This window comes from Passer montanus, unplaced genomic scaffold (genome assembly GCF_014805655.1).
Source record: "Passer montanus isolate IOZ18808 unplaced genomic scaffold, ASM1480565v1 scaffold41, whole genome shotgun sequence".
NCBI classification, from domain to species: domain Eukaryota; kingdom Metazoa; phylum Chordata; class Aves; order Passeriformes; family Passeridae; genus Passer; species Passer montanus.
In genome coordinates this window covers 604,254-630,501 of record NW_024368930.1, presented here as the reverse complement: position 1 = coordinate 630,501, position 26,248 = coordinate 604,254, and the positions used below count along the sequence as shown (strand labels likewise).

At 52.9% G+C, this 26,248-nt stretch overlaps 2 protein-coding genes across 3 annotated transcripts; both read left to right on the top strand.

The window, feature by feature from the left end:
- The first annotated feature begins 73 nt into the window (after positions 1-73).
- On the top strand, positions 74-5,660 carry SPATA2 (spermatogenesis associated 2). 2 transcript variants are annotated; one of them, XM_039719237.1, is made up of 3 exons: positions 74-397; positions 524-680; positions 1,890-5,660. In XM_039719237.1, the coding sequence occupies exons 1-3, from the start codon at positions 363-365 to the stop codon at positions 3,141-3,143; spliced, it is 1,446 nt and encodes a 481-aa protein (XP_039575171.1). In that variant the 5' UTR covers positions 74-362; the 3' UTR covers positions 3,144-5,660. The 2 variants fall into 2 exon arrangements, with proteins under 2 accessions (XP_039575171.1, XP_039575170.1); XM_039719236.1 differs by having other exon boundaries at positions 363-680.
- Positions 5,661-20,237: 14,577 nt separating this feature from the next.
- LOC120506976 (opsin-5-like) lies at positions 20,238-25,771 on the top strand. Its single transcript, XM_039719114.1, is given in 6 exon segments — positions 20,238-20,325; positions 21,718-21,880; positions 22,355-22,482; positions 23,958-24,041; positions 24,044-24,239; positions 25,249-25,771. Coding segments are annotated over 6 exon segments (1,182 nt in total).
- The last annotated feature ends 477 nt before the right edge of the window (positions 25,772-26,248 follow it).

The following is a 26,248-nucleotide window of genomic DNA, read 5'->3' as shown; positions in this document are numbered from 1 at the left end:
TGCAGCTCTGCGGGCTGGTACAGAGCCCCAGGGGCAGGCGTGGAAGAGCAGATGGTTTCACAAAATGGGCAGGGACCAGGAAAAGGAGCGGGGAGTGGCGCTGGAAAGCAGGACAGGGGCACTGCTGTGCCTTTCCAGAGTCCTGCAGAGGCTGTGGGGGAGCTGCAGCTCTGCGGGCTGGTACAGAGCCCCAGGGGCAGGCGTGGCTGGGTGTGCCCGGGGTGACTTGTGTTTGTTTTCAGTCTTGATTCCAGGACAGCTGCCACTGCTGGAGATCCCTAACGCAGGATACCAACCCGCTGCCAGGGCACCATGGAAGAGAGGAGCTAGCTGCCCCCAGCGCGAGGGAAAAGCTGATTTCAATGGATACAAAATATAAAGACGATTTATTTAGGAAGTATGTACAGTTCCACGAGTGCAAACTGAATGCCTCTGACAACAAGCAGCGTCCTATTAACGATGAGTACTTGCGAGTGGCAGCAGCAGCCTTACTCTGCCTTCCCAAAATTGATCCCTTTTATAGATTCCGGTTGATAAAATTTTACGAGATGGCAGAAAACTCACTGAGATCTGTGAAATCCTCAAGTTTACATTGTCTCCATAATGCATTCAACATGCTTGAGACAGTTGGAATTAATCTCTTTCTGTACCCCTGGAAAAAGGAGTTCAAAAACATTAAGGTAAGACTTTTTATGTAGCCATAGTGAGAACATGACTTATTTTTTCTTTCTGTGAAGGCATTTCATTTGTTTCTTTTAAAGGCTTCTCTTTTTTCCATTTATAGCATTTTATATATATACATATAAATAACAGTAGGTAAACAGAAGCCATAGGAAAGTTCCCATGTAAAATAAGTGAAGTTTGTGCTGATGAGAGTATCCCAGAGCAGAAGTACGAGCACTTTCTGCAGTTAGAATGTGTATAAAATCAGAGAAGAGCTTATTTAAGGTTGTTGTTCAGCCTCCCCTGCTGCACTGTTTTATTTCTACTTGGAGAGGCTTTCACTGTGGTGAGTGGTCAAGCTGGATTTAAGCTGACTGAGTTTGATTTGTCTAGCCACAGCTGTTACTGGACACAAGTGTTAAACCAGGGCATGTGTTCAAGTGGATGCTCTGCTGAGGTTCCCACAAGTTGTATGATAATGGTGAAGGAACTTCTGCAAAGGAGGTGTTTTCAGGGTATCTTTGATCTGCTTGTCAGAGCTCAGTTCCTGATGGTGGTTTGTCTTTTGCCTGTGGTGGGCAGGCTGCTCCTGCCTGCACTCAGAACAGGCTGGAGTGGGCTAAGCACATCCCTCAGGTGTGCCAGATGCTGTGCCAGAAACTCATATCTCTGCTTTTGGGGCTCTTTTATTGGAGAGTTTTTGAATTAATATTAAATTAAATAAAGCTAACATTCGAAACTGTGTGGTAACAGCACAAAAAGAAGGGTGCACCTCAAGTATATTTAAAGCTGAATTGGGCTTTGGCACTCCTGCAGTAATTCTGAGTTCCTGTTAGCTGCAGCTTGTCCCTGTGTGGGGTAGTTCCCAAATCCTGGCCTTTTTGCCTTTCATGTAGACTTTCTGTAAATTCAAACCTGTCCGGTATGCATTAAAGTTAATGTCAGAGCAGAGCAGAGTGATTTAAATCACCAGGGAGGACATTATGCTAATCAGGATTTTAAATTGAATGAAAACTCTCCTACTTTGAATTTCCCTCATGTGGCATTTCCATCTGCTGAGCGGGAGGGATGCAGAAATGGAGCTCATCTTGCCAAGGCAGTTGCCTGTGTTCAGAGTCGTTATTGTTGTATTTAATTATATGGTCTCCGTCACTGAATTGTCTGAACATCTAGTCCACCACTGAATGTGTAACCTAGTTTTCCTTTCGTTCCCCCGGGCCCCTCAGACCTACACTGGACCCTTTGTGTATTATGTGAAGGCTGCTCTGACGGAGGATGACGTGAGGCAGATTCTGAACTACATGGGCTACGTCCAGGAGCTGGGGACCTCGTTTAAGCTCAAAGAGCAGGTGGACGCCATCCAGGTGAAAATGATCGCGTTCGAGCTCTTCCTGGCCAAAGTGGAGTGCGAGCAGCTGCTGGAGATCCACCTGCAGGTGAAGGACAAGGGTTACTCGGAGGTGGACGTGGTGAAGGAGCGGCGCAGCAGCAGCGAGGACGCGCGGGGCTGCGCGGAGGCCATGCGGCGGCGCCTGGAGTGCAAGGAGAGCCTGAACGCCTCCATGGCGCGCATGGTGCTCCAGAAATCCGCCAGCGAGCGCGCCTCCAAGGACTACTACAAGCCAAAGGTCAGCAAGCCTTCCAAGTCCGTGGACGCGTACGACAGTTACTGGGAGAGCAAGAAGCCGCCTCTGATGAGCTCGCTGAGCCTCAGGAAGGAGCCCATTCTGGTCGACGCGGAAGACGACATTAAAGATGAGATTATCCGTCCGTCGCCCTCTCTGCTCACCATGTCCAGCTCCCCACACGGCTGTTCGGATGAATACTTGCCACCTTCCTCTCATCACAATGGCATGCTAAGAACCAATGTCCCTTACAGCTCCTATTTTTCTGCTCAAGAGGACTTAGATTTATATACTGACCCTGATTCTAGAAGCGTGTTAAATTTTAAAAGACAAGACGCTATTAAGCCCGATGTGTGGCTGTTAAAAAGCGATGCCAACCCTGTTTACCACAAACGCACCCACCTAGCCAAAGAGACAGCTTCCTCCAAGTGCCAGAACTGTGGCATACCCTGCGGCGCTTCCGTGTGCCAGAAGTGTGACAGCCTGTTCGGCTCGAGGCAGGAGTACCCGCCGGTGAAGCAGAGCTCCTACTCCATCAAAGCGCTCCCGAGCGACGCCTTGTCTCCTGCCTCGGCTCTGAGGGAGAAATCCCAGTACACGTCACAGACTCAGAGTCAAGACAGAGCTGCCCAGTTCGGCTCCAAGTCCAAGGCCTCGGGCAGCTCGCGCTGCGGCTTCTGCAACCGCTCGGGCGCGGCCAACACGTGCACCTTCTGCTCCAAGGTCTCGTGCGACTCCTGCCTCAGCGCCTACTACTACGACCCGTGCTGCAGGAAGAGCGACCTGCACCGGTTCCTGCCCAACAACCAGCTAAACTACAAATCATCCCAGCTGTCCCACGTGGTTTACAGATAGGCTGCGCGAGTCTCTTAGGGAAGGGAAGGGGGAGAGGAAAGGGCTATCCTAACTGATGTTCTGACTCCACACTGACCTCTTGCCAAAATCACACGTCCAGATATTTGGAACCATGGTTCAGTGATCAGGTGCCAGTTCTTGATTTTTGTGGCTTCACAGATGCTGCAGATCCATTCGATTTCATGCTGCTATAATTTAGGTAACTCCTAAACGAGCATTGCTTTTTCACTTACATGGGGGAGAAGAGCACATTTTTCCTTAAAACTTGGCAGCTGTTGTATTTTTAAAAAGTGACATCATACCTTCCTATTATATCATATCTTGGCCAATTAAAACCAGGCAGTATTTGAAAATAAAATCAGAGAATTAAGTTTCTCATTTTCTATGAGTGATGAAACCACTGCCAGTTTTTGATAAAGTATGACTTCAAAATGTGCAGGAAATATGAGAATGGCTTGTTTTGCCAACAAGGACTATTTTTTGATGTGTGTCTGCATTTCTTGATCTCCAAAATGCAAACACCATAACCTCTCTTCCTTTTGTCTTTGTTTCCTCCTTCTCCCCTTCTCCCTGGTTGTTTTTCTCGAGCTTACATAACCTGGATCTGGACAATATGTGCTTTATTTTCCGTTGTTGCCAACATCATCCTTCTGGGTTTCACTGTATGGTATTTCAAAGAGGTGATCCTGTATCTGTGTCACTCAGATGATGCCTGGAGTGTTGTCCTCTCAGATGAGTGTCCATTTTCTTTCTGTTGCACATGGTTTAAGTACTGTTCTTTGTACTGTAAATAGGTGATTTGGAAACAGTTTATTTTTAATAAATATTTAAAATGTTGAGTTCTTAAAAGTGGTAGAATCATTATAACTATGAAGTCTCTCTGGGTTATTCGTTCAGGTGACTTTTTGTTTTTCCTTGTACTGTATTTCATAGCTTATTATAGCCATTGTGGCAGAATGATGTTCTTGGCTCTGATCAGTTCTTGGGTTTTAATCTGACATTTTTTTCCCTCTGATAAGGCTGGCGCTCATCTGAGTGGAGTCTTGTCTCAGAATTGCAGGATTTTGCTCTCAGTGCACGCTTTTCCTTTGTGGTTATGGGAATTGTAAGTATCAATGTTCTGCTTGCTCCCAAATTCACTGCCAGTCTGTCTGTAGTGTAGTCCAGCAAGTAAAGCACTGGCCTGGTTAAAACTCCGAGCTCATTTGTGACTCCTGTTCAAGTGACCCCATCAGTTATGGGTGTGAATCAGATGAAAACCTTTGTCTCTTGCTGTAGCACTTGGGAAGTCTGGCTGAGAACCAGGACTGCCTTGTGCTGGCTCTGTACAGTCTGACCCCCAGACACCGCCTGGTTATGAATAGACTTTAGTTTTTTATTAAAAGAAAACCCCTAAGAATCCTCACTCCCTTATTCCAACTATAGCTAGTTAGCACAAAGTATCAGGCAACCTAATCTGATGTGCAGAATTAAATGTGTTTAAAATATCTGTAAAGAACTCTAGCTGAGATGTAAACTGTAGTCCACCTTGCACTGAAATGATTCACTTTGGGGTTTTTAATCACTGTTAGAGTCTAGGCTTCTCAACTCCAGTGTCCATCACTCCCTGTGTGACAGGAACATGCATGAATGATCCTTTGTCTTACATTTTTTGGGGTGGGGGGGCTTCAGGTAGGTAGAGGGGAAAATTACATAGGCTAGTGTTGTAAAATAGCTAAAATCATTTTAGCCATAACGGTGTCAGAAGCATTATGGAAATAAGATGAAACCTGGGTCTTACAGAGGGCTGAGAACAATAAGTTACTGTCCAGTTTGCACTAAGAAACAAAGTGAACAGAGTGTGTTTAACAATCAGGGAAATTCTGAATCAAGGGACTGCAGCTGAGCATCGTGTCAAGGGCAAGCACTGCCTTGCTGACCCTGAAGGTTGGGGTGAATATTGTTTAAGTGAATGATTTTAAGGTTTTCAATCTTGTATGTTTTTTATAAATATATATATATATAAATATGACACAAATGTAGATACATTATGTATATAGTGAAGAATTTAAAAACAATTTTACTATTAAAACGCAGTCTAAGGGTGGTTTTAATTTCGGTGGTTATTTGGGTTTTGTTCACCTTCTGCAGTTTCATGCCTGTTTGGCTGCTCTAGTGTATCTCCTAGTTCACCAGTTCAATTTCCATATGGCTCCTCACACTACAGTGAATAACTAAAACTGTGATGCCACGTAATTTTTATGGTGACCAGGGCAGGGGCTGTACCTGCTCTGAAAAAGAGAAGTCCTCTGTATATATGTCCTGGAATCCTGTAGTACAAACCTGTGTTGGATTGAAGTGATACCATGCTCTATTTTTGTGTATCTTACTGTATGAGGTTGCTGTGATTGATACAGTAAAATATATGCGAATTTAAAATGCAGGTGTTTTGCATCTGATTTGTTTAAATTAATTTATGTTTTGAAGGAATTTAAAAATAAAGAGGCCTTTAAGAAAAGGCTTCACTCTTTTCTTAAAGTGGCGTGTGCATGTGGCTGTCTGTTCCGGTGCGCTTGCATGCTCGTGGGCAGCCTGCAGAGCTGCTCACCCAGCCCTGCTTGGTTTCCAGCCCCAGCAGCCTGCCTCAGTGCTCCTGCAGCACTCTGCACAGGCTCAGCTGCGGTGGCAGCAGGAGCTGGGGCCACGTGGAGCTGCTCCATGGCTCTGCCTTGGCTCTCGTGCTTGCCTGACGAGCTTCCCGAGCGAGCTGCAGCTCCAGAGGAGGTGTGATACTGCTGGGGAGCATTTGGCACTTGAATTAGGCCCCTGGCTCCCTCTGCATCCTGCTAGCTCTGGAGCAGGATAACTCCTCAAGTTCCAAACTAGATCATCCTTTTTGTTTGCTCCTTGTGTTAGAAAGCATGTCAGGTGAATGCTGAAGTATTCTGCGAGTGCTTTATGCTCTGTTGTGGCTGCTGGAAGTACCAGGGAGGATTATAAAAATCAGGCTCCAGGTAACTCAAATATTCGAGCAGGAAATGTTGCCTCACGCCGTGATGCTTCTTGAGCTGACGTATTTCTGGTGCATATGGAACAAGGCTGTAAGCTGTCTTGCTGCCTGGCATCTCTGATTACAGACCTCTAAGCTTGTTTGCTGCTTTGGCTTTCAACAGAAGCTTAAAGGTTCCATCCACGGTTAAGTAGTTTAGACTTGATGATTTGAACTGACAGCTCCTTGAAGTTATTTTCTGGAAGATGACTGTAGGTTACGAGCAGTTAGTGCCCATTGCTAGCTATGCTATAGAATGTTTTTAGGGGAAGAGATTCACCTTTCCAGTATTTGTTTAGAAACAGGAGCTAATCTGAGCATGGTGGTAATTGATACACTGCCAGAGGCTGGGAGAAAAGCAGGAGGGACTCTGGATGTACCTGCTTGTGCTCTGAAATCAGTGAATTGGGCATTTTAGCATGATCATTACCATGGTATCTCAGCAGCAACTGGGCTGGGCTGCAAATGTCCCTGCTTGTTATTTCTGAAGGGTGTTCTGTGATTCCATCTGAAAATCATGGAATGTGGCTGTGTTCGTCCAAGATTGTAAGTACTTTTCATTTTTACAGTTGATCATATTCCCCTGGGAAAGGTTTTCTGTGACTGTTCTTGCCAGTGTGAAAATGTAGGGTAGGATTGTAATTTTCATTTTGATTTTCATTTTTACAGTTGATCATATTCCCCTGGGAAAGGTTTTCTGTGGCTGTTCTTGCCAGTGTGAAAATGTAGGGTCAGGGGATCAGTAACTGAGCTGGTTTGTGGTTTTGTGCTCCGGCACTCGCTGGGAGCAGCGTGGAAATGGAGAGGATGCAGCACATCTCCCAGCGAGGAAGGCAAGGGGTTAAGGCCCCTGATGGGCTGCCCTGCTCCCGGTTTGTGGTTTTGTGCACCCGCTGTGAAAAACCAACTGGGAGCAGCGTGGAAATGGAGGGGATGCAGCACATCTCCCAGCGAGGAAGGCAAGGGGTTAAGGCCCCTGATGGGCTGCCCTGCTCCTGCTGCCCTGGCACAGCAGCAAAAGTCATCCTGACACCCAGCAGCCTCCCGTGCCAGGCAATGAATGTGGAAAGGCTTTGTGCAGAAAAAAGGTGGACAGGTGAAATGTTCCAGATAAAAACGAAACAACCTGCTCTGATTTTTTCCCCCCTTAGCATCAAGAAGAAATTTCTCTTCCAGCATTCAGAGTCTGGGAGGCACTGAAGTGATTTTGCAGGGAACTTTACATGAGGTTAGAGATTGCTTTAATTATTGATGTTTCTTATTGATGAGATCTTTTCTGAGTGCTACAAATCCTGAATGTGAGTGATGGTGATTCTGGAGCTTCTGCTCAGGCTGGGCGTTATCATACACAGCTCCTGCTTTGAGGTCAGGGTGTGAAATACCTTCTGACTTGGGCAATAGCTCCCATTTGTTCTTCCTGTCTTTTCTGGGCTCCGAGTTAACTCTGCACTGAGCAGGTCTCAGCACTGAAGGCAGTGTCAGAGTTCCAATGGCTGTAAGTGGTGCAGGAGCAGCCCTGGCAACTTGTGTGTGGCAGCTGCTTCTGCTGTTGTGGGTGTGGGGCTGTCATGCTTCCTGCTTTAGAAATCATTCTCATGATAGTCATACTGTTCTGAGATTTTTCATCATCAACCTGCTTTAAAAAAAGAAAAAGAAAAATCAACCCACAACTGCTCATCAACTCCTTAGAGAAAAATGCTGCTTTCTCCCAAAGTAAGTCAAATCTGCTCTGTAGCTTTGTGCCAAGCTGCTTGAATTTGACTGCCTTACCTGGAATTTTCCCAGCATCTTTCTGCAGCTTGGCTGGCTGTGGTGAGCTGCCTTTGCTGCAGGAGCAGCCTCTGTGACTCCCCCATTGCACGTGTGCAAACCCCAGACACAGAAATGAGCTGTTCATGGGAACACATGCTGCCTTCCAGCAAGTCTGGGGAGGAGCAGCCTCCTCAGGTCCCAGTGCACCAACGCTGGCTGGTGCACCCCTGCTGAACCTCCCCACAGGGCAGAACCTCCCCACAGGGCAGGCTGGGGTCAGGGGAGGCCTCCTGCTCCTCTCCTGTGTGGATTTACTGCTCACAGCAGTGCCAGGTGTGCCCACAGAAGGGCTCCATGGGTTTACTGCCCACAGCAGTGCCTGGTGTGCCCGTGGCTGTGTGAATTCACTGCCCACAGCAGTGCCCACAGAAGGGCTCTATGGATTTACTGCCCACAGCAGTGCCTGGTGTGCCCGTGGCTGTGTGAATTTACTGCCCACAGCTGGCACGGGCTGACTCAGTGGCAGAAGCAGAAGGGGACAAGGACAGCACCTGCCCCATCTCCTGTTCCAAGCCTTTTTCCTCAGCTCAGGGCCAGCCTTTGTGTCTCGAGGGCTCAGCACTGCTGTGAAACCCCTCCCAGGAGCTCAGTCACCCTTGGGAAGTGCTGGTGAAGGCTCATCTACTGGTCTTGGGATGTGCTCTGAGGGGACGCTGCCATTTCCAGCTCTTTCTGCTTTGTACTTTGTTCCTGGCCCTCAAGCTGCAAACGCCTGTGGCACTGTTTGCCCTGGTACTAATGGAGATGTGCTCTCAGAGCTGTTCCCAGCCTGCTTTATGCTGGCTTTGGGCCACCTCAGCAGCAATCAGTGGGCTGTGTGCATATGTTCTGCTTCTCCTTTTTTGGGGAGAGTGGGGGAGAGGGGCTCAGCTCCCCACGCTCTGCCTCTCACTCCTGGAGAAGTAAAACCCCTCCTAGAGACCAAATTCTCATTCTTCAGAGCCCAAGGACAGAAGCTGCTCTGAGGGATGATCCCAATGGCAGGAAGGAGGAGGTGCCTGGTTCCTGCTCTGCTGGGGAGCTCTGTGCAGCAGCTGTGGATGGCACTGTGGGCTGGCCACTGATGGTCAGTGCTGGTCAGTGCTGGTCGCTGCTGGTCACTGGTCACTGCTGGTCACTGCTGGTCACTGCTGGCCATGGCTGGTCATTGCTGGTCACTGCTGGCCACTGTTGGTCACTGCTGGCCACTGTTGGTCAGTGCTGGCCACTGCTGGTCAGTGCTGGTCGCTGCTGGTCATTGCTGGTCGCTGCTGGTCACTGCTGGTCACTGCTGGTCGCTGCTGGTCAGTGCTGGTCATTGCTGGCCACTGCTGGTCACTGCTGATCATTGCTGGCCACTGCTGGTCGCTGCCCGTGGCTGCCTTGTGCTGGGGCCAGAGCAGGTGACCCTGGCTTGGGGCAGTCAGCCCAGGAGGAGAGCTGTGAACTGCTGCAGCAAACCCGGGGTGGGCAAGGCTGCAGTCACAGGGAGGAAGGGCAGGAAGGAGCTCAAGGAGGGAGAGGAAGAGGAGCATCCTCACACAGGAATGGTGTTTGCTGCTGTGCACCTTGTCACAGACCCTGCTTCCACGTAGGTGAGCTGGTGTTTTGTGTGCTGTGTTGATAAGGATCTCAGGGAGCTTTGTGCTTGTTTCAGGGATGTTTCCTCGGCCTGCCCAGGCTCCCCTGCCCTGAGCAGTGCTGGAGTCAGTGGTGCCCCAGCAAAGGGACAGGCTCCAGGGGAGCTGTGAGCTGAGCAGAGGGAGCTGTTAGACTCTGGCACCCACTCCTGGCTCTGCAGTGGAGAATTCCAGCCTGAGAACACAAAACCTCTTCATGCAAATCAGTCACAGAAATGGGTCTTACAATGGGTCAGAGACCAAGTTTGGTCTGTGCGTGGTCCTTGTCCTGCCAGGGAGAGCTTTGCATCTTCAGAGACCAAACCTGAAAGGTCAGTCTCAGAAATCCCTTTTTGCCCTTTCTTACTCCTGCATTTCAGTGCTCAGGTGGAGAAGCACTGAGTCATGTGGAAGGTGTTCTCTCCTCCCAGGACCATGGCTGGGCTCTGCAAGAGTCTGCCACGTGGAGCCTCCAAACCTCCCTTCACTCGGCCTCCTCCAGGACTTCTGCCTCCTGCAGGAATCCAGGTCTGATTCACTTTCCTTTGTGACTCGGAAAGTCTTGGACTACTTAGAGGCATATCAAAAATTAAAATAATCTCTTTTGACAGCATCGAAGCCTGTGGTGTTTGAATCTTTGATATGAAGATTTCTCCTGCTTGGAGAACAGCTCATTTTTAATGCTGTGAAATAGAGCATGATAACTGTGCTGCTGTCTGTACTACAGCGAGCCTTATGTGCTGCTTAATAAAATGGTGCTCCCCTCCAAGAGCTCTCTTCTGTAATGAAGGAAGGTGCAGTATTCAGATGTTGGTAACTCACACCAAAAACCTTTCTGCACAAATTTGTCTTTGGTGCAGATTTTCTGCCTGCAGCTGGTCCCTGCTCCGGTGCTCACAGCTTAAAATACAACCTGTTAAATATTGCAATGGCCCAGGTACATCTGGGACCTATTTTCTGTCTGGTCTTGCTCTGCAGAGGGTTTGCAGTGCAATGAGAAGCTGAGGGAGAACTTTTGAGATGTGCTGAAACACTGTGAGGTCTATGAACAAGACCTGGGGGAAAGAAAGATGGGAGAGCCTAGGAAGCAAACGCAGCTGCAGGAGTGCAAAACCTACAGGATTCTGCCACTCTGTCAGCCAGGCAGGACCAAACAGAAACGTTCCTGCTGTAGTGCAAACCCAGGCACAGCCCCTGTCTCTGCCTCCTGGCTGCTCCTGGGTCTGCAGCTCAGACTGTAGACATCTTCTGGTACGTTTCAGAGCATGGTGTAAAAATCCTTTCCCCTCCTTCACTGAACTTCCTGCTTTTCAACAGGCTCAAAGCCTCTTGGCAAAATCACTTTTACTGAGCACAAGCAGGATGCTCACACGTCTTTGAGTGAATGTGGATTTGACACTGATTTGATTCTGCTTTTTCTGCCTGAAGGTTTTCACTCAGGCTCTCCAGTGAAGGACATTATTTCCTCTGTGGAATATATTCCATATGACTAAATAATGGCCAGGGGCTGTGATTTTTGTGTCAGTGCTTGGCACTGTGGGTTTCTGCTCAGAAATCAGATGGATGTGTGAGAAGTGGTCCTAAAAACAAGCACTGCTTGTTCAGAGTGACAGGGTAAAATGAGCTGAGCAGGTATTTTTATTTCCACGGCACTTACAATTTGTCCTTTTTTCCCAACAAAGCTTGAAGTCGCAAGGAGGCTCATTCACTGTCAGCAGACACCTTCCCTGCCAGACTGGAAGTCTCGTCCCGGTGTCTCCGTTTCCTCCACGCTCTCCTGGAGCTGGTGAGGAGCAGCAGCTCAGCTGCAGAGTTCAGAGCTCCTCCTCGCCAGGAGCAGGAGCTGCTGCAGGGCAGCCTGGTCTCCAGCTCTGTGGGCCAAGGGCTCCCCTGCTGCCAGCAGGCAAAGGCGTTTCTAGCTGGGGCTGTTTGGGGAAAACATTCAATTCCAAACCTGCCTGGCACCCCCACGGAGGCACGCCCTGGGGTCACTGCCTCATTCCAAAAACAAAACCAGAGGCAGGCTCCCAAACCTGCCAGGTTTGTGCTGGGGAGCCCTGGCTGCACGTGCTTAAACCTGATCTGTGCGGCAGGGAGAGGAGCTGAGGGCACAGAATTCATGCCAGATAAAACCACGGTGTGGAAGGCTCATTTAAAACTGTCAGGCTGTGGAGTAAAGAAATGTGGGAAAGCAATTATACCAGTGCCAAGAAGGAGAATGAGTAGGAAGATAAGGGGAGAAAGTTATTGGCCTGACAGTCCTTCAGAGAAGAGGAGGAAAAATTGGCTTAAAAATTGAGCCTGATAATGGTGTCTGATTACTACACACAAAAGTGACTGTTCCTTGGAATACTAGTTTTATAACCTCATGCAGAAAAGCTAGGTAGCAGCAAAGAAAGTTGATAGATTTCAAAGGGAATATTAATTAGGAACAATTTGAAAGTCTAGCTAAAGATCTATTTAAATTGGTGCATTTTTAATGCAAATTAATCTTCCATAACTTGGAAATAAAATAATAAGATACAAAGTCTGAATGTGTTCAAAGAAAAGAACATTAGAAAAGGATAAACCAAAAATTAAAGGAATTCACTCGAGAGTATCAGGCATGCAGCCCTTCCCAGCAGTGCTGCTCTCAGGGCTGGGAACACCCAGGGCTGGGAGACAGGAGGGCTGGATGCAGGTTCCTGTGTCTCCCCACGACGTTTTGAGCAAACCAGAGATTTTTGTAGTGTGTTTAGAGGGGGCACAGGCTGTGTGCAGCTCGGTGCCAGGGGCTCTGCCCTCGAGGCTGTGGGGCTCACAGTGCCAGCCCAGCTGGCTCCCTCTGCAGTGCCAGCTGAGCCCGGCTGGAGCTGGTGGATCTGCACACGTGCAGAGGTTTGGCAGAAATTCAGACCTGCAGGGGCAATGGGACCGTGCCTGGAGCGTGCCATCCTTTGGGGATTGCTGGGCACAGCAGGCAGGTGGCGTGGCGTTTGTGGTGTGGTGTGGTGTGGTGTGGAGGAGACACCACAGTGCAAGCTGTGCTGTGCTGGGCTACAAAAGGCTGGGCTGGAAGCTCCTTGATCTGAGCACATCTTTCCTTTGGGATAACCTCTGGGACACGGGACCTTGCCCCACTGACAGCAGCCAGCCCTTGTCCCTGTCCTCGTCCTGGCTGCGAAAGCTGAGCGCTGGAGCAGCCTCCTCTGCAGGCTGTTTGCAGGAGCTGTCCTGTGTTTGCTGTGGGGGGATAACCCCAGGCTCTGTGGGTGCTGCTTGGAGTGCTGCCTTGCTGTATTTGGGGTTTACACCCCCTGCTCGCTGTGCTTTCAGCCAGGTGTCCACCAGCAGGGCTCGCCCTGACTGCAGCACAGAGCCAGCCCCAGGACCTGCAGCCTGTCCTCCACACATCTCCTGCTCCCTGGAGCTGCTGCAGGGCGAGGCTCCCTCCGTGCAGGAGGGTGGAGAGGGAGCAGCCCGCTGGGCTGAGCTGGGGGGGATGCAGCCCCAGGGAGGCTTTGCAGGCCCTGCCCGGCTGTGGAGCTGAGCAGGGCTGACTCAGCCTGGAGAGCATCCTGAAAGCCAAGGGTTAAGCTCTGGCCAGCTGGACTTTAAGAGACAGGCAGCATTCAAAGCAGAGAGGACAAGTGGGATGTGAGAAGCCAGAATTTGCAGGCAGGGGGAATTGTGGGTGGCACTGAAAAGCCAAATACATGAACAGAAAGACATGTATTTAATATATATTTCCATTACAGTCACAAGCACAAATTGTGAGGGGGGAAGTGCATCTCGAGAGCAACATATGTGTTACCTCATGCCTCCTGCTAAGTATACAAGCATGGCAATAATGTCTATTTAACACAGGGCTGAAAGCTTGGTGTCCAGATGGTAGGAGGTTGGGCAACAGCCTGTGTAGCTTGGGTCTGTCCTACGTGAATGCCACCACCCAGCATTGTTTCTCAGTAAATGCCACCCTTCAGATCCCTCCCTGACCCACCTGCAAAGATGCTGAGCTGCCCCTTCAGCACAGGAGTGCTCAGGAAATTATGGGTGTGTGAGCTCAGCTGGGCTAGGTGAGAATGCAGGGACGATAAAATGAGATGAGAACAGAAAGAGGTGGGAGAAACCTGGGCTGATAAAACCAGCCAGTGGGCCCAAACCTTGTCAGACAAGTGTGGGGTTTCTCCCTCCCCTTAAGGTCAGACACAGGAAGCATGGACACAGACACCTGTGAGTCACTTGAGAGTGAGGCACACGGGCTGATGGGTTGGATTAGCAGGTACAAAATGTGCCTGGGAGATACTAAAGGAGGAAATGTGACTGGCGTGCCAAAAAACCCATTGCATGCAGATTCCAGAGCTGTGCAATGAGCAGAACCTCTACCCCACGGTGTGAAATAAACACCATTAATGCTGTGTGCAGGTGGGGAACAGAGGCCTGGGGAGGTGACATGAATCATGAAAAGCACTGCAATAGGACTGGAAGTAATGCTTGCCAGATTAATTTCATTAGTGTGATGCACTGTGGCTGCTTTGGTACATCCCTGCTGCAGCCAAGTAACCAGAGGGTCCTGGGAGGGGAGGGAGGAGGCTTCACAGAGATCATACTCTGCATTCAGGCAATTGTTTTCAGAATCTTCCTCTGTGCCTATTTATGGTGATCATTTTTGTCTTAAATAAATAAATAAATCTGACCTAGTCCACCTTTCAATCTGCTGTGATTGAGGTTAAATCTTAGGAGCATGCTTTTAGGGAAATATTTCTGCCCTCATTGATTATGTCAAGCTCTGTCTGTTCCAAAGCTTAGGACACTGTCTGCTTTATGAATGCAACTGGAATTGGTGCTTTGAGCCTCTGCTGTCTCTTGGCTCTCTAGAATTAAGTGCTCTTGTGGTCTGAGTGGAAGCCAGGAGTGGTACTGTGCAAGGCTTCAGCTGCAGCTGCCTGGCTGGGAGACCTCAAACTGATCTTCACAAGTTCTCTGCCCCTGGGGACAGCAGCACTGTGCTCAGGTGCCCTGCTCGGGCAGGAGGTGACTTGCAGAGCCTCTGCTGTGTTTAAGCCCTTGGCCTCTCTGCAAGGGGCAAACCCCAGCCACGAGAGCAGAGTGCAAAGCCCCCTTCAGCCCCATCTGTGTGGTCAGCACAGACATTCCCTTGGGCTGCACCATGAGCAGTCTGTGAGCAGGTGATGGTTTAGGATGGCTTGTTTGGCCTCACAGGGCCTTTCCTGCCCCCACAAAGTGCTGACAGAGCAGTGAGTCCTCCTGGGGGCCTCACCTGAAGTGTGTCCATTGTCCAGAGGGGTCTGGGCTGCAGCTTGCTGCTGGCTGTGCACAAAGAGTACCAAACAGGGCAGAAGTGAATCCTTACAAGGATGCTGGGCAGGATTCCCCCTTTGGTTCTGACTCTGGATGTGGCTGGCCAAGTGAGTGAGCACATCAGACCTTTCTGCCCCACGTGTGGTGCTTTGGTGCTGCCCCTCTTGCTCTGTCTGAGCTGTCTGTCAGGGCTCTCCCCTCCCTGCACTGCCACTGCTGGCTGCCAGAGTGCTGCCAGCACTTCAGGGGTGCCCCCAGGAAAGGCTCCTGTGTCTGGTGCTTTCTCAGAGGCAGAGGGGTAAGAGTTTCAGGTTTCTCCCACCATCTGGAGCTCAGAAATGCTAAGGAGCAGCTGGGCTGCTCTGTCCCTTCCTCACCTGGTGCAGGAGTGACACCACATCCCCACGGAGCAGCTGGGGAGCAGGAGAGGCAGCCCTGGGCCAGAGCAGGGAGGTCTGGCATGGGCGCCCCTCACCCCCCTGCCAGCTTCCCTTGGCTGAAGAAGAGTCCAGACACACATTTGGAAGAGCCACAGTAATTTGATTTTGTTTGTTTCCTTTTTCAAGTTCTTTGTAAGAAAAGGAGTCCATAATCTTCATTTCAGAGGTGGAATTTGGAATGCTTGCTCCTGGATCTGGAACCTGGCATTGTTAAAGATGTTCCAGCTGCTGGAAGGATGAAGAAGGCAGAACTTAGAAAACAAAATTAGTTGCTTGAGATAACAAAGACTACACCAGCATCTCCAGGATTCACAGCCAAGAATTATGCTTCAGGTCAGTTTTGGTTTCCAGAAGACAATCTGCTGGTTAACTCCCAGGTCAAAAGGACCCTTTGAAGACTCTCTGCCTTGACCATGGCACAAAAAGCAATGTTAAAAGGGTGGTGGGCCTGGGCTTGAGCACAGCTCTCTGTGTGCTCAGGCCTAAGAAGAAAAAGCTGCTCCATGGACAGGCAAGCGTGTAGAGTCTGGTTTCCTGCAGGTTTGGTTTCCTGTCCCATCACCTCCACAAGCCCTGGCTCCTCCATCTCTTCTGAGAAAACTCTTGCAGACATGAGGGGAAGCAGCACACTGGGGTCTGTGTGTGCTCCATGGCATCTCCCCTGGGCTTCCTCCCCTTCTCACACAGCTCCCCCGCCTCACAATCCAGAGCTCAATTATCCCAAAGGCTTCATTGCCTCTTCCCAGGCTGGGTGAGAAGGGTGCTGGATGCAGCGCTGCTGGGGAGCAGAGCTGCTCTTGGGGAAAGACACACTGGGAAGGAGGGCTCCCAGGGAAAGCCGTGCTAAAGCAGCAGTGCAGGGCTGCAGTGTGCCCACACTGGGAATGCTGATTCCCAGGGAAAGCCGTGCTAAAGCAGCAGTGCAGGGCTGCAGTGTGCCCACAAAGGGAAGGAGCTGGGTTCCCAGGGAAAGCTGTGCTAAAGCAGCAGTGCAGGGCTGCAGTGTGCCCACAAAGGGAAGGCTGGTTCCCAAGGACAGCCGTGCTAAAGCAGCAGTGCAGGGCTGCAGTGTGCCCACAAAGGGCAGTAACGCTGGCAGTGCCATGGGGAGTGGAAAGTGCTGCTGCTCCTGTGTGAGATCCTGGGAACTCCCTGTCCCGTGGGGGGCACTGAACATCTTCCTTAAGTCCCTTCCAGGTGAAAGGGAGAAAGTGGGGCACATTCCCTGGCCATGTTGGGATTTCTGGGTTAACTCTGGACATGTGCAGAGGCTGCACAGCGGGGCCTCAGACTTGGCTGGGACTTTTTGTGTTTCTGGAACATAAACGACAAATAACTTTCAGTTTATAACAATCTCAGTATGCATCTATTTACATAGCTGGTGAGTCCATAAATTATTCTCTTTCACACATGTAGGTACACAAAGCTATTGATGTGCATCTCTCCAGCTTTGGATTTCCTTTCTGAAGCAAATTTCGGCACCTGGATCCAAGCTGACCAGTAGTCCTGGCAGTATTTGGAACTCTAAAAATTAATATTAGGATCTTTATATCATTCCAATTTCTTCCTGGCAACCAGGGGAAAGCTCTTGGTGTGGAGGATATTAACAAAATTAAGTGATGGTTGTGACTCGTGTTCTGCCAAGCAGAGACAGATCAAATGCTTTGGGTGGAAACAAAACCCAGCTCCAACTGCAGCAGACTCAGTGCGACGATCCCCACGTCACTCTGAGCATGTCCCTGGAGCCCCTCAGAGCCTGCCAGGGTCCTGCCCGCTGGCCAGCCGGGTCTGCAGGGACAGGTGAGCCAGTGACCGGCCTGTTTTCCTCGGGGCACAGGAGAGGGGCGGCCAAGCAGGGCTAAAAGCGAGCCCGGGAGTGCTGAGGCCATGGAGAGCTCTTTAAAACACCCTCTTGGTGCCTCAGTTTCCCTTGCCGTGAAAACCGCGGCTCCAGGGTCGGTTATGGGGTCACCGGGCTGAGGGGGGGACACGGGCGGCCGTGGAGGCGGTGTCCCTGTCCCTCAGCCGGGACAGAGCGGGACAGAGCGGGACAGAGCGGGACAGAGCGGGACAGAGCGGGACAGGGAGGGACAGAGCGGGACAGGGAGGGACAGAGCGGGCAGGGGGGACAGAGGGGGACAGAGCGGGACAGAGCGGGACAGGGAGGGACAGAGCGGGACAGGGAGGGACAGAGCGGGCAGGGGGGACAGAGCGGGACAGAGCGGGCAGGGGGGACAGAGCGGGACAGAGCGGGCAGGGGGGACAGAGCAGTGCGGGAGGGACACAGAGCAGGCAGGGAGGGACAGCGCGGTGCGGACAGTTCAGTTCAGCTCAGCTCAGCTCAGTTCAGTTCAGTTCAGTTCAGCTCAGCTCGGCTCAGCTCAGCTCAGCTCAGCTCAGCTCAGCTCAGCTCAGCTCGGTGCGGACAGTTCAGCTCAGCTCATTTTAGCTCAGCTCAGTTCAGCTCAGCGCGGACAGTTCAGCTCGGCTCAGCTCAGCTCAGTTCAGCTCAGTTCAGCTCGGCTCGGCTCGGCTCGGCTCGGCTCGGCTCAGCTCAGCTCGGCTCGGCTCGGCTCGGCTCGGCTCGGCTCGGCTCGGCTCGGCTCAGCTCAGCTCGGCTCGGCTCGGCTCAGCCCGGCTCAGCGCGGTGCCGCGGAGCTGTCCGTCGCGGCGGTGCTGAGCGGCGGCGGAGCCGCGGCCCCGCGCAGCCCCGGTGAGTCCCTGCGGCCGGGAGAGGAGCGGGCAGCGCCGGGGACTCCTCCGGGACCCGCCAGGGTCCTCCCAGGTGCCAGGCACGGACACGGGGTGTGGGTTTGGGTTTGGACCCCGAGCGCTGCCCAGCTGCGCGCTCCTGCGCTCCGTGACTTTCTAAAGCCTGCGCTGTTTGCTAGGAAGGCAACAGTGCCTGAGCTTCCTTCCCCTGTGCTGGGAATTGCAGAAATTGATTTCTGCCCTTGGCTATTGGAAGAGTCTGGGGTCAGGAGAGTTTCCAGGCTCATCAGGTTTCTTCCTCCTCTCCAAGGCAGACTCTGGCTTTGTAGCACGTTTGCTGAAGGAAAGCAACTGCTCAAGTCTGGAGGAGAAAAGGGCAAAGCTGACAATCACACAAAATGCAAGCAGGGTTTTCCATGTAGAGTGCATGTGGTCAGGCCAGCCCAGCCACGCCAGGGTCCTCCCAGGTGCCAGACACGGACACGGGGTGTGGGTTTGGGTTTGGGTCTGATTCTTCCTGCGAGCACAGCAATAAGGGCTGGGGTGCAGAATACAAGGGCTTCCTGGTAATGTACCTCTGGCAGCAGCTGCTTGGACAACTTCATCTCGTTTTGAAGTCTGATTAAATTGAGGGGAAAGGAGCTTTCACAGTCTGTCTCTTCTCAGAACAGAGTCTGGGCAATGGAGCTCAAATCAAATTCAGCAGCTCTGCGTGCCCAGAGACGACGTGGCTCAGCAGTTTGATGGGGAAGGGCTGCTCAGTGCTGGCTGTGCCCCCCAGGACAGTCTAGGCTGAATCCCCCCCGAGGAGTCACAGATTTAGTCTTGACTGAGCACAGTCATGTGTTTGGAATATTTCTGAGTTGGAAGGAAACTCCTGTAGCTGTTTCTGTCAGAAATCATTGTGGATGTGTTTGGTACCTGGGCTGATATTTCTGCAGTTTGTGACTCCCCACTAAAGGATGTGCCTGTGCAGGCATCCCCACCAAATGCTCACCTGAGGGAGCACCTTGATGGGAGGATCCCATTTATGATTTCCTTTTGGACACAGAAGGGATAGCTCTCCACCTTTCTATAAAACTGATCCACTGTCTATGTGTCAGTGACATCAGCACATTGATCACAGCAAGAGATGCATTTTCATCAGTTCTGTATTAGAATGAGAGAGGTGTGCTTTACAGGCAGCTCAAGCACAGTCATAAAAACAGAGTTTATCATAAATAATATGTCAGAAATAGAAATTCCTCCCCTGTGATTATTGGTCCTTTTTGCCAGCCTGATCTCACAGGACACTTGCAGCTCCCCTGGTGTATCCCTGCAGGATGGAGACCTGCCAGGGATCTGAAGGAAATCAAATCCTACAAGCTTTGCCAGTTCTCTCCCCTGCTGCATGTGTGCTGAGGAGCAGGAACAGTCCCTTCCAGACTGTTTATGCTGGGCCTTGCCCTGTCTGGTCACCAGTGCAGCTGTGTGGCCACAGTCCCTCCTTTTTCCTGGCTCTGTGCTCTGAATGCACAGACGCTTTCCCAAAGCCTTGCAGAGGTGATGTGCACGTGCTGTGTTCAGCCTGGCTGCTTCCAAGGCTCCTGAGGAAGATCAGCTGTGGCCCTGGGGAGAACTGTGCATCATGAGAAATCCAGGAGTGACTTGCTCAGCTCTAAATGAAGGTTGTTTCCAATCAGGTTAATGAAGAACATCGTTCTCATGTCCAGAGTCACTTGGTCTGTACAGGGATATATAAATCCCCTATCCCTGTACACAGACACTCTGAAAAGCACAGGACAGTAAAAAAGATAATTTCCACTGGGCTGTGAAGAATTGAGCACCCAGGGTGGGAGGAGATGAGCCCAGAGCCCCCTTCCACCACTGGCCCTGTGTCCTGGGGCTGCCAGCTGGGGTGTCCTGGGCTGCTCAAGCAGCCAGTCCCTGTGTCCAACACGCCGTGCCTGCTGCAGTCACACAGGGCCAGGACTTGCCCAGAGAGCTGCCATGCAAAGGCTGGTGCTCATCAGTGAAAGGCTGAAGGAGTGACAGCCACGTGGGGTTACCAGCCTGCTCCCACCCGGGCTCAGTGCCACAGGCAGCGCTGGCCAGAGGATCCTGCTGGCCAGGCGTGTGTCACCGTGTCCTCTGGGGCACTCGGGCAGCTGGGCACTCCTCAGGCACAATTCACTCTCACCCTCATGTGTATCTTGCTTTACAGATGGGGAACGCGTCCAACACCTCAGTGTTCACCTCCACCTTATCGGAGAGAGAAGATCTGATTTTTGGCACTCTCTATTTGGTCTTTGGTAAGGAACAATGGCCTGTTGATCCCCATGTCCCTGCCCTGCTGCCTGCCAGAGACACTCAGGCCTTTTCAGTATCTTTGGTAAGGAACGATGGCCTGTTGATCCCCATATCCAGCTGCCTGCCAGAGACACTCAGGCCTTTTCAGTCACTGGTGCTTCCAGAAGTGTCCAGTCATTAGCAGATTAATTAAACTGACCCTTCCCATGTTACCCGAAAGTATGGTCTGGTGACTGCATTCCCCTCTCAGGTGAATTGCAAGTTCCTGTTATGGTTTTAAATATTTGAAAAGTTGAATAACTTTGAGGAACGTCCTGTTACTCCTACCACATCCACCTGAGGTGAGACAGGCAAGGGCTCTGTTGGTGCCACCAGCTTCAGGTCCATTGGAGAGGATTTGGAGCTCGAGCTGGCCCTTGATTTCAGCATGAGCTGGAAAAGCTAATAAAGTGTACTTAGCACAGATGTGAGACTTGCTCTGTGGGAAAAATATCTTGTGAGGCTGGGAAGAAGGATAAACCTCAATGCTCTGCTCTCCAGTGACTCCAAAGCCTGCAGAGCTCTGGATTTGCCCAGGTCCCACGTGGGAGTCCTGTTCCCTGAGGGGAACTCAGAGTTGGCCACTCAGTGGCTTTGGAAGTGGGTTCCTGCCATGAGATTTAATTTGCAGCCTAATCCATTAGGGAGGAACTCTTATCCTGCTCAACATTCTCCAAAAGCAGCAAAGATTCCCCTTCTGAGGACACTGAAACCTCTTTTCCATGAAATCACAATTATGTAATGAAAAAGAGAAAGCCCTTATTATAAAACTTAAATCACCACTGTTGATTTAAATACATTAATAGCAAACAAAGAGCCTTCTTTTGTTTAGTCTGGATTTTCCTTGATCTTCATAATGCCTTTCTTCTTGTTTGTTTTGTTACCGTGATATGGGGCAGTGCAGGCTCACAGGAGTGCCATTGCCAGGAAGGAGTTGCGAAGGCCAAGGGGCCCAGCTCCCTGGCCCCACATCAGAGAGCAGTCTCTCAGAGCTCCTGCTGTTTATCTAGCTGGAGGAAGTGGCCCTTGCTCCTCCAGCTGCAGCAAGGGACTGCGCCAGACCCTGCACCCCGAGCCTGCTGCAGTCTCATCCCATCTCTGCCCTCCTACCAAAGGCCTCTGCAGGATCTCAGGAGGGGAAGGGATCCGATCCAATGTAAAGGAGCTCCAGATGTGCTCACAGAGCTCTGTGGGTCCCGTGGGCCCCCCTGCTCAGCCCACCCCAGAGAGGGACGCCTGGAGCCCTCTCCACCCTCCGCAGAATTCTGCAGTGTTTCCCTCCAAACATCTCAGGATGCTCCTGGTTCCTTTCCTGGCTCTGTCACGCTCAGCACCATCCTCTGCCTCCTCCACAGGCGTCCTGTCCCTGTCTGGGAACTCACTGCTGCTGCTGGTGGCCCATCAGAAGAGGTCCCTGCTGAAACCTGCCGAGCTCTTCATCGTCAACCTGGCCATCAGTGACCTGAGCATGACGGTGACGCTCTTGCCGCTGGCCACCGCGTCCTTCTTTGCACACAGGTACCTCGTGGGGGCTGCCCTGCCCTGGTGTGCACTGTCTGCGGGCCAGGAGAGCCCTGGCAGGGGCACGGGGGCTCGGGGGGGCACGGGGGCACACGGGAGCTCCCAGGCAGCCATCCCACAGCTCCTGCTTTGCTGCTCCCCGTCCCTGCAGCTCCTCACTGCAGAAGGGGTGTGCTGGTGGGTGCCCAAGCTGGCACTGCAGCGCTGGCAGCTGCTGTGGGTCAGGGCAGCTCCTGCACGCCCAGCTCCACCCACGGGCACCTTCGGGGTGCTCAGGGCACAAATCAGGGCAAGGCCGTGCCCATATTTGCTGCTCGGGGCTGGCAGCGTGCAGCCCACTGGAACCTCCCTCCCGTGCCCAGCCCTGCCGCAGGACCGGGACCATCCTCGGGGGGACTCCCACCCCGGAGAAGCCCCGAGCAGCCGCGGGCAGGCTGCGGGGGGACGGGCTCACTGCCGGTGTCCTTGCAGGTGGCTCTTGGAGCAGGCGGTGTGCACGCTGTACGCCTTCTGCGGGCTCCTGCTGGGGCTGGGCAGCCTGGGCAGCCTGGCGGCGCTCAGCGCGGTCTGCTGCCTCAAGGTCTGCTACCCGGCATACGGTACGTGCTGGGATGTGCTGCCCGATCCCCACCCTCCCTGGTGACACAGCCCTTTTCCTTTCATGAGCCCCCTCCACCTTGCAGGGAAAGCTCTGCCCCAGGGCAACCTATTCCCAGGCAATATTTTGTCACAGGATCACAGAAACAAGTTTAGGCTGGAAAACATCTATAAGATCATTGAGTCCAGCTGTTAGCACAGCACTCCCAAGTCCAGCTCTAAACCACGTCCCAGTCTGTGTGGCTGTATTGCAGGTTTTTGAATGTCCGCACACAGAGTTGAGCTTAGGCTAGAGCAGACTGCAGCTGGGAGCCACAAGCTCTGGCAGAGCAACAAGAGCTGCTTTCCCCGGTGGGAGAGCCAGAGGCTTAATGTATTTCATTCACTGAAATAATTAATACAGGAGGGCTGGGGTTGCAGTGTCACCGCTCATGTCTGTAGCCCTGTTTTCACGTGCATGTCCTCCACAGAGCTAAGGTGAATGATTTCCCTGCAGAGAGCCCCTGAGGAAGTGAGGGAGCCCATGGACGTTCCTTCCACAGCTCCTACTCCAATTTGGAGTCCTTAATTTCCTCAGCTCAGCTGCTAATCCTCCCTCTAGCATTTATCTTCAGAACAGACTTTACATTAAAGACCAAAACCAGAAACAAAATGGGAAATCACACGTAGCAGTTTGGTTTGCAGACCAGCACCCCAGGGTCCCTCCTCTCCCCCTCTCGCCCCACTCACTGCCCATGTGCTCAGAGCCAGTGGCTGCTGCCGGCCACCAGTGTGTCCCCAGCAGCTCTCAGTGCCTCAGGGACAATGCTGGAGCAGAGTCACCTTGGATTTGTGCCAGCACTACAGCTCAGGAGGTGGCTAAAAGGTGGGAGGAAAGATGAAGATGTAGGCTGGCTGTGGAAAGGCAGCCCTGGTGGCAGTGGCTTTTCCCTGCACAGCCTCTGCTCTTCATCAGCCAGTGCTTGGCAGCCTGGCATTGGGGCTCATCTACAGCCCAGCCCATCTTCTGTGAGGAAATGCAGAGTCACATCGTGCTCTTAGTTGCTTAGTTTCAAAGCAAAATGTAATCTCTATGTATGTCTGAAGATACAGCGCTTTATGGTGAGCTGTAAGATCAGAGAATTTGAGATTCGATGGGCGCTGGGACAAAAATAAAAACAAAACATCTCCCCCAGGGCTTCGCTGCAGGGAGGGAAAGGTCCCTCAGGTGCCAGGGTCAGGGTGGCCTGGAGGAGCCCTGGCAGTGCCCGTGAGCACAGGAGCCCTGGCTATGAGCCCAGGAGCTCCAGCAGTGCCCGTGAGCACAGGAGCCCTGGCAATGAGCCCAGGAGCCCGGGCATTGCTCCGCAGCCCCGAGGGGAGCACGCCTGGCCCATGCCAGACCCCATTGCCTCCCTGGGCTCCCGTGCCAGGCCGGGGCTGTGGGTGAGCTCCCTGCGCGCTGCCCCGTGCCCTGTGAGCGCTCCCCTCGCCGCAGGGAGCAGGTTCTCGCGGGGCCACGCCGCGGGGCTGCTGCTGGCCCTGTGGCTGCACGCCCTGGCCTTCGCCGGCGCGCCGCTGGCCGCTGGGGCAGCTACGGCCCCGAGCCCTACGGGACAGCCTGCTGCCTCACCTGGGAGGCCTCCGGCCGCGCCGCCACGCTCTACATCCTCGCCCTCCTCATCTGCTGCTACCTGCTGCCCTGCCTGCTCATCCTGGCCTCCTACGCGCTCATCCTCTGGACGGTGTGGGCCTCGCGGAGAGCCGTGAGGCAGCACACGTGCCCCCGGCGCGGGGCCCGCGGCCGCCACGGGAACGGGGAGTGGGGAAACACAGGGACCAGGGCTGCTGCTCAGGGTACGGGAAATGGGAGCGGGGCTGCTGCTCAGGGTACGGGGAAATGGGGAAACACGGAGAATGGGGAACACAGGGAACGGGGCTGCTGCTCAGGGTACGGGGACACGGGGAACGGGGCTGCTCCTCAGGGTACAGGGAACATGGGGCTGCTCCTCAAGGAACAGGGTAACGGGGGCTGTTCCTCAAAGAACAGGGGAATGGGGCTGCTGGTCAAGGTGCCAGGAACTGGGGGCTCTGGGTTCTCGGGGTGCCCTGCCCAGCCCACTGCCCATGGGCAGGTGAGCAGCAGGGCCCCTCCTGCCCGGTGTCTGCTGTTCCTGAGGAATTCTCCAGGTGTTTGTGTCAGTGTGGGTAACAACACATTGCTCCTCATTTAAAGTCATCAGGTGGAGGAGTTTTCATCTTAAATTACATTGGTAAAGATCATAAAGGAGCTTGCATGAGTCATTGTTCCCCAGACTACAAGCTAATACTATAATTTACCAAGAATATGTAAAAAACCCCGAATAACCTTTAAAAAACACAGCATGAAAGAAAACAACTTGCAAGCTTGGCTTCAAAGGAAACATCCACATCCATGCGGGGAAGGGGGCTGAGCACAGCCCATTTCCAGGCCTCCCAAGCCACGCAGGTTGCAGGAGGGATTTGCAGTGCTGCCAAAAGCTGTTGGGGTCCAATGTTGAGCCGGTCCTGCCAGGTCACTGGTCCTTTGTGCCCACCTGGCTGAGGCCATTCCCGAGTTCCCCAGGTGGGACAGGGCGTGAGTGGCCTGAAGCAGGAGCAGGTCTGTGCACGGGCTGTGCTGGGTTGCTGCCCTGCTCTCCCACATTCCAGTGCAGGTCCAGAAGGCTGAGCACCTTTCCCTGGGGCTGTGAGGGCTGCTCAGGGTCTGCTGCGTGTGGCTGGGTTTGGGGGTGTCGGTGTCCCCCGAGTGCTCAGGAGGCTCATGGTGCTGCTCTGCTCCTTCTGCAGCTGAGCATGGCCGTGTGCCTGGGGTTCCTGGCTGCCTGGACTCCCTACGCCGTGCTGGCGCTGTGGGCGCTGCTCGGGGACACCAGGCAGCTGCCAGCGCTGGCCTTCGTGCTCTCGGCTGTCCTTGCCAAGTCCTCGACGCTCTACAACCCGCTGGTGTACCTGCTGCTCAAGCCCAGCTTCCACGAGCTCCTGGCCAAGGACAGGGCCCTGCTCACCCTCCTGTGCTGCGGCTGCCGGGGCACCGCGCTCCAGCCGCTCCCGGCCGCGGGCTGCAGGGGCTGCAGGGAGGTTTTTGAGGGCTGCAGCGGCTGCCCCAGGTGCCACGCTCCTGCCCGGCTGCCCGGCGGGGCCGCGGGGCGCCCGGGGCTCGGCAGGACGGTGCAGCTGGTGGTGCTGCTCGCTCGGAGCCGGTCAGGCCCGGGCACTGCCCGCGTGGCACGGGAGGCCCTGCCCTCGGCCACGGCCAAGGACCTGCTCTGAGCCCAGCCCTGCCCAGCTGTGTCCACAGAGCGCTGGAACACAAACCCAAACGCAGCATCCTCTCACCCCGTGCCCCGCGGGGCCCGACGTTCCATACCCGAAGTGACCAGATGTCAGACCAACCCCTCTGAAGTGACAAAGACATCAGACCAACCCCTCCGAAGTGACATGAAGACATCAGACCAACCCCTGGCTCCTGCAGCTCCAAGCCTGGTGTTTGCACTCACAAAAACAAGAACAAAACCAGACCCCAGTGCCTGGGATGTGCCCAGGGTGCAGCCCAGGTTACAGCCTCTCCTGCAGTTTGCTCTCTGGGCCCTTGGCCTTTGTTTTTCCAACCTGGTGCTCTGATGGCCAAGTAGGAACTTGGTTGTCTTAAAAATCGTGCCTGGCAGGGCGGGCTGGGGGCCAGGAGGCCCCAAGGGGAATCTACCTCCAGTGCCAGCTCCTGCAGCCCCCACTGCCACCTCCTGTCCT

What these genes read in the sequence shown, in the direction of transcription:
- SPATA2 (XM_039719236.1), top strand. Translation starts at nt 363, where the DNA reads ATGGATACAAAATATAAAGACGATTTATTTAGGAAGTATGTACAGTTC. An exon ending in AGGAGTTCAAAAACATTAAG is followed by an intron (nt 681 to 1,889) that starts GTAAGACTTTTT and finishes CGGGCCCCTCAG; the next exon opens with ACCTACACTGGACCCTTTGT.